The sequence below is a fragment of the Poecilia formosa genome, unplaced genomic scaffold (assembly GCF_000485575.1).
Source record: "Poecilia formosa unplaced genomic scaffold, Poecilia_formosa-5.1.2 Scaffold11, whole genome shotgun sequence".
Taxonomy (NCBI): Eukaryota; Metazoa; Chordata; class Actinopteri; order Cyprinodontiformes; family Poeciliidae; genus Poecilia; species Poecilia formosa.
This window is the reverse complement of record NW_006799950.1, coordinates 4,286,633-4,292,892: the sequence shown is the minus strand read 5'-3', so window position 1 is coordinate 4,292,892 and position 6,260 is coordinate 4,286,633. Positions and strand designations below refer to the sequence as shown.

Sequence of the window (6,260 nt, the reverse complement as noted above, 5' to 3'; positions counted from 1 at the left end):
ACAATCGACAATTCGATAGAGCGATTGGACATGCCTGCAACAGATGATGCAGATGTAAAATGCAAAGTTACTTTACTGTTACTCCACACTGTTGAAATGAACAGTAAAGCATTGTTAAACGCTACACGTTTATCTGTCAGTTTATTTCAATATTTAAAAATATAAAAAGTGAAATTCATATTAGAGTGATTTATTTTAACCATTTAGTGTATTTCTATTTGGGTGGTTATAGGCTACAAAAAACTGAAGACCCAAATTTCAGCTTTAAAAATAAATAACTAAAATCGATTTTTAGTTGGTGTCACATTCTGCGTATTAAGTTGCACTACTGGACCAGAAGCAATATCTGTGTCTTACCTGGACCAAGAAGAAAATGAACTGGATTGTTACTTGGTATTCCAACCACTTCACTGATAAAAGTACATTTTATTTAAAAATCAAGGTCCAATTACTTTTCATATCGGTCTTATACAATGTTTTACTTTCTGAGAAATGTAATAGACATGGAGTAGAGTGGAAAGGCAGAGTTTGCTGGATGTTCAGTGTGAGGTTTTTACAGGCAGTGATAATTTGGGTATACATCTGCTGGTCCAAAGTCACAGCAGTCACGTCTACGACATCAGACATATTTTCAGCAGGAAAAAATCTAGGTATAGTAAATATATGTTTATATTGCATGTTTTCCTTCCACTCAATTGTTTGCATGCACACAAGACACTGTGAACAACGAGATTTTTTACTGATCTATTGTGGCTTACCCTTCCTGTGGAGTACTGTATCAGTCAATTTTCAGATTGGTCTCATGCGATGTTTTACTTTGTGACAAACTGAATGTTGGGGTTTTTTCGTAGGTGTAAGCAAAAGTTATCATTAAAAATATTTTTCCTCAATTTAAATACAACCTATTGCATTCAGAGTACAGAGTCTAATCATGGTAAAGACATGAGTTATCTGAATGTATGAACAATTAACTTTATAGACAAAGATGATATTAAAGTTTGACAATTTATTGATCAAAAATCTTATATGATAAACAATGATTTTGATGTGAACGGCATTCAACATGTTCAAATGAAGCTTAAAAAGATATGAAATCATGCTGTTTTCTTGCCATCTAGTGGTTTTTGATGGCAACTACACTCAAGTAATACATTTCCACTGTCAGTTTCAATTTAAGGCAGCATGACACATATTTGTTTTAGAACAATAAAACCAATCCCTTTTATAGCGCTTAGTGAAACTCTACAAGTTAGTTCAGTGGTTTAGTTCTCAAGCTTTTCATTACACCTTAGAAAACACCAATCTTGGACATCTTTGAGAGCTCGATCAAACCAAAATTGATAATGTACAATTATAATACGAAGATAATTACTACTTGGTAAGCCAGAATGGGCTTAGTTGACTTTGGTGAAGTGTTCAGAGTGATGAAATAGTTGAGAATCCACACCAGTGTTAGAATGAATCAGAAATCTGTCAGAAGATAGTGAAAACTTTAGTACAACAGCACAACTCTGAATTCAGTGTTTGGCCTTTTTTTTTTTTTTTTTAAATATATATTTTCAGTTCTTTCATCATAAAATACACATCTTCTCTATATCATTAGCACATGTTTGGTGGGAGGACTCAGCTGAGAAAGAGACAGTTTTATGCAGTGAACTATGACTTTACTGCAAATTTTACTTTGCAGTAGAACTTAAATTACATTTTAATTTCTTTTGGCAGATTAATTTTTACTTAGGGAAGTTGTTTTTCCTAGGAAGAGGAAATTTACTGAAATTTTATTGACTAAAATATGAAGAAAATGATTTTTTTCCCCCTAGGTACATTTCCAGTATTTTCCCACGTTTGGCAGTGTCAGGAAGTTAGATTTTAATCTTATTCCTATTAATTGCCTAAAAATCATAATTGTTGCAGTTAGTCATACTTTGTGAGTTTTTGATTAGTTATGTCCTGTTTTTTTTTTTTTTAAGGACAGAAAGATCATTGATAAAAACTTTGACAAAAGTTGCTGGTTGCTGAACCCTGGTTCCAGTCACAATTAAAGCACTTAATCAGCCCATAGCTTTTAACTTGTAAATTGATGATACTAGCGTGTCTCATAAGAACCAGGTGAGGCACCCAAAATATCACCAGCGGTGGCACACCAACCACAATCATGACCTGGGTTAGAAAGACAGCTTGTCATGACAGCAATGATTAAGAGCAAAACTTGAATCACTTTGATTGCTTTTCTATTAAGGTTTTGTAGCGAAAATCAGTCATAAACATCACCACCAGCTTCATATGTGACTCCTGTCACATAACAGTTTGATGGAGAAGGCAAGGTCCACCGTATAAGCTAAGAGTGTGACACTGGAAACCACTGTTTCCATGATGACCACACTGAGATTATGTGGGTTGGATTCCGTCTCACCCATCTGCAGTATCTTGGTCAAACAAATAACTGTGGCCAACATGTAGAGCAGCACCCCGATCAGACTGAAGGCAGCCAAAAATCTGTCAAAAGGCAGGAGGCATCGCCCAGCAAAGTCACCCAGTATCACCACCAGGATGACGAGTGATATGAAGATGCAGGTTCCATATGACACGCAACATATCCAAAATTGCCAAAGTATTCCAGTCGTCATATTGGAGATTATCACCATGAGAGGGATCATCTTCAAACCCCCCCAAAGTTGGATAATCTTAAGGAAACCAGGCAAGCTGCTTATGTAGCCTCTTTGTTCGTGCGCTTGAGTGCGAAGAACACAAGACTCGGCGGCATAGGCCACGAAGGTGAGACCAGAAGCCACTGTAGCAGCCAAAGCACGTGGAGACACAGTTCCATGATCCATGACTATCCAGGGAAAAACCACAGTGGAGCTGAGACTCATCAACACTCCCAACAGTGCCACCGTCATGGTCAGGTTCTTCCAGGATATTGGGATGAGGCTGTGGAACTGGATGATGCTGATAATGTGTATGAGGAGGGTGATCACAAAGAAGAAACACCAGGTAAACATACAGAAGATACTGAATGTGTCCGATGAAGGATCAGATGAGCTGTTTGAGCTTTTATGTTCCAAAGAGGCCACAAGACTGAAGGCTGTGCAGCTAGAGAAGACTTCCAATGTTCGCACCAAAAACAGTGGACTGGTGAAGTCTCGGGCTTCCAAAACAATCACAGGCATTGTCAGCTTGTTGAGTGTGTGCAATCCAGAGCGTCCACAAGACAGAGCGTTGACTTTGCAAACAATCCCTCAGCTGACTTCCTGGAGATTCCGTTTTTTTGAAAAACAGTGAGGGTCCACAGCTCAGTCCTGTTAGCTTTTAGTGGTATAATCACCCGAAAATACAGCAAAAAAGAGCTTTAGAATCTTCTCCAGCAGTGTCCATGAAAACAAGCCATTAAAATATAAAAAAGCCAAGAATAATTTAAAGCATCAAATTCTTCTCTATTTCTCTCCACCATGTGTCATCTTCTTACTGAAACAATTCAAAAAAGCACCTCTTGGAATATGTTTTGAAGCAGTGGTGCAGTAAAAGATGAACCTCGCCTACTTGCTTACTTCCTTTTTGAGGCTGCAGCAGTGCACTTTCAGTAGGTGCAAATAACCACAAAACAAGGCAAATGCAAACATAGCTGTCATCCTCCTACCTTCAGTTCTCATAAAAAGCAGTTCCTTTGTTCTCAAGCAAGAGCAATAACCTTGACACCACACCAGTTTATTAGGTAAAATACGATATTACACATGGGATATTTGTTTTAGGACAAGATTTGTTGGGCCCTGTCACTCACTTAAGCGTTGCTTTACAAGATCACTTTCTGGGTGTGTGCTTGCTCAATCCCCCAGAGAGATGAAGATGATTAGGTGCAGAACATCTGTTTTCCCTTTGCAAATTTAGGCATGGAAAAATGTTTGAGCAGTCTAAATGGAAAAAAGTGGGTTTCAGGAGCAGTCTGAAATGTGTTATTTTTTAACTGCATGCAGGCATGAGGAAGCCTTAGTTTTCTATACTGTGTTGTGACTTACAGTCACTGTTGAAATGAATGAGAAATAAATTAATAAGTACATGAAAAAAGGCATATTATTTTTGGCAAGTTGCTTTATATTGGGTTGTTCCCCCCTTTTGCAACCAAAACAGCCCATGCAGGGGCCTGACTAGGCCTCTTAAGATATGCTTTGCTATCTGGCACTATGATGTTAGTAGAAGATCAGTTAAGTCATGGAGGTTCTGTGGAGCAGAATTGTTTGTCCAGCGCAAACAGATAGACTGGCGTCTGGCTAATTATGATAGCTCAGTCCTGTTGTTGTACTCCTTAAGCCATTCCTGCAATATTTTTGCTTCGAACTTTCTGGTGGCAAAAGCAATATGATGCAAAAGAAAACATGACAAGACAAGCTTATGTTATTCCATTGGTCCATGATCCAGTTCTCATGCATTTGTGTCAACAAATTGCACTGTGTGTAATGACAACTCATAATCAGAACTAGCATAAATGTCTTCAGCAGTCTGAGAAACAATCAATCAAGTTTAATTCTATAGCACATTTCAGCATAAAAAAACATCATAAACATATATAGCTAACACTTGTGAAAACAATAAAAGACATAACATTTTGTCAAGTACAATCGATAAAATCATCAATGTACAACACACAGTAGCTCATCCGTTCGAAAAGCCACACAACTAATCTATGCTGTAAATGTGCATCAATCAAACGTAGTTATTTATAGTCCTGTCAGTTAACTATTGTTCCTCTTCCTCTGAACCACTTTTAGTGGCTCAGTCCTTTGCAGGTTGAGAACACTTCACAGTAGTAGCAGCTGCAGAGGTTCTCCAACATGGTCTGCCCTTGAAAAGAAGAACCACATTTGGCTCACTCAAATCCTTAAGCTTATGCATCCCAGCTTCTATCACACATATTTTGAGGACAAAATGTTATCTTATTTCTTAATATTGTATATCCCACCCTCTAAAAGGCAAAGTAGTAGAGACATGGATGCCAGTGGCTAAAATGTTATGCCTGATCAGTGTATAAGATCACAAATGCTCTTCATGAAAGCAATCACTACAATGTTTAGGGATTTCATGTTTATTTTCAGAATTTGTATTTATTTGCATGTTTTTAAAACTCTTTTTCCGTTGTGGCCTATCATGTCATCTAAGTGCTGTGTTGCCTTTCCCAGAATAGCACTGAACAAAGAAGGTCTCTGAGTTATAACTGTCATAAATACCAGTATCTAAGTACCAAAGCTGTCATCAGCAATTTATCTCACTAGGTCAACCCTGCTGTGGTTACAGCATGATTTGCAACCTTTCAATGGGGCCAAGTTGCTGAATGTGCAGACATTGCAGCATTGATTTACTGCACCCTTACTGAATTACTGACAAATAATTCATTGCATGTATGCCTTGAATTCTAGATAAAGGGCCTTATCATTATGTCGTTGAGTCAGACTATTTCCAAATTAGTAAAGTATGGTTTTTGGATCATTTTTCAAATTAAGCATCAGTATCATAGAGACTGGAAAACAATAAAAACAAAGCATTTTGCAAGTCATTTTTTTTAACGTTTTCATGTAAAAAAAAAAAAAAGCTTTAAAATATTTGTTCTTTAAACAGCAAAATAAAGACTTGAAATAATGAGTTATGATAGGAGGCATTCAATCTTGTTTCTTCTCATTTTCACTTGAGATTAGATCTCTTTGTTTTGTCAATTCAAGTCACAGGAGGATGCACCAGAATAGTCATGTAATTGTCCACGTGGTGCTTGGTGGTTTTAAATATAAGGTTGATTTTTGAATATCAGCAATACTTACTGGGAAGTTGCTAATGTGAACAATTCTTTCTGACAATAACTTTAGTTCAGATTAGAGAACTTTTCAATCAAATAACCTGGCCAAGATTTTATCAAAGAGATGAAAAATGTGCTTTCAAGTAGGATGCATTTGCAAGCTTGCAGCGGTGACGGAAAGCGCAGTTCGACTGTCTGGGACAGGAAATGTCAGACGCTTCATTTTATGTGAATGTTTTAGTTCATCCACCTCCTTCTGACGCTGCTAACCTTTCATTCAAAATTTGATTTTGATGCTCAATAATCTAATTCTAAAGGAATTAAGTGATTATTTGTTTTCTTTTCTTTTTTTTTTACTTTTTGGTTAACTCTACTACTATCTCTAGTAGTTGAGATAGATACCTCAAACATAGAGTTTCACTGTTCATCCAAGCATGTATGGGTTTTTCCAGTGTGCTAAGGCTTTATGCTGCACCAAAAC

At 37.1% G+C, this 6,260-nt stretch overlaps 1 protein-coding gene across 1 annotated transcript; it reads right to left on the bottom strand.

The window, feature by feature from the left end:
- Positions 1-991: 991 nt before the first annotated feature.
- LOC103133007 (myeloid-associated differentiation marker-like) lies at positions 992-3,525 on the bottom strand. Its single transcript, XM_016667237.1, has one exon. The coding sequence runs from the start codon at positions 3,168-3,170 to the stop codon at positions 2,280-2,282; it is 891 nt and encodes a 296-aa protein (XP_016522723.1). The 5' UTR covers positions 3,171-3,525; the 3' UTR covers positions 992-2,279.
- Between the last annotated feature and the right edge of the window lie 2,735 nt (positions 3,526-6,260).

Bases quoted from the DNA above. Each gene is read 5' to 3' on its own strand.
- LOC103133007 (XM_016667237.1), bottom strand. From the start codon at position 3,170: ATGCCTGTGATTGTTTTGGAAGCCCGAGACTTCACCAGTCCACTGTTT.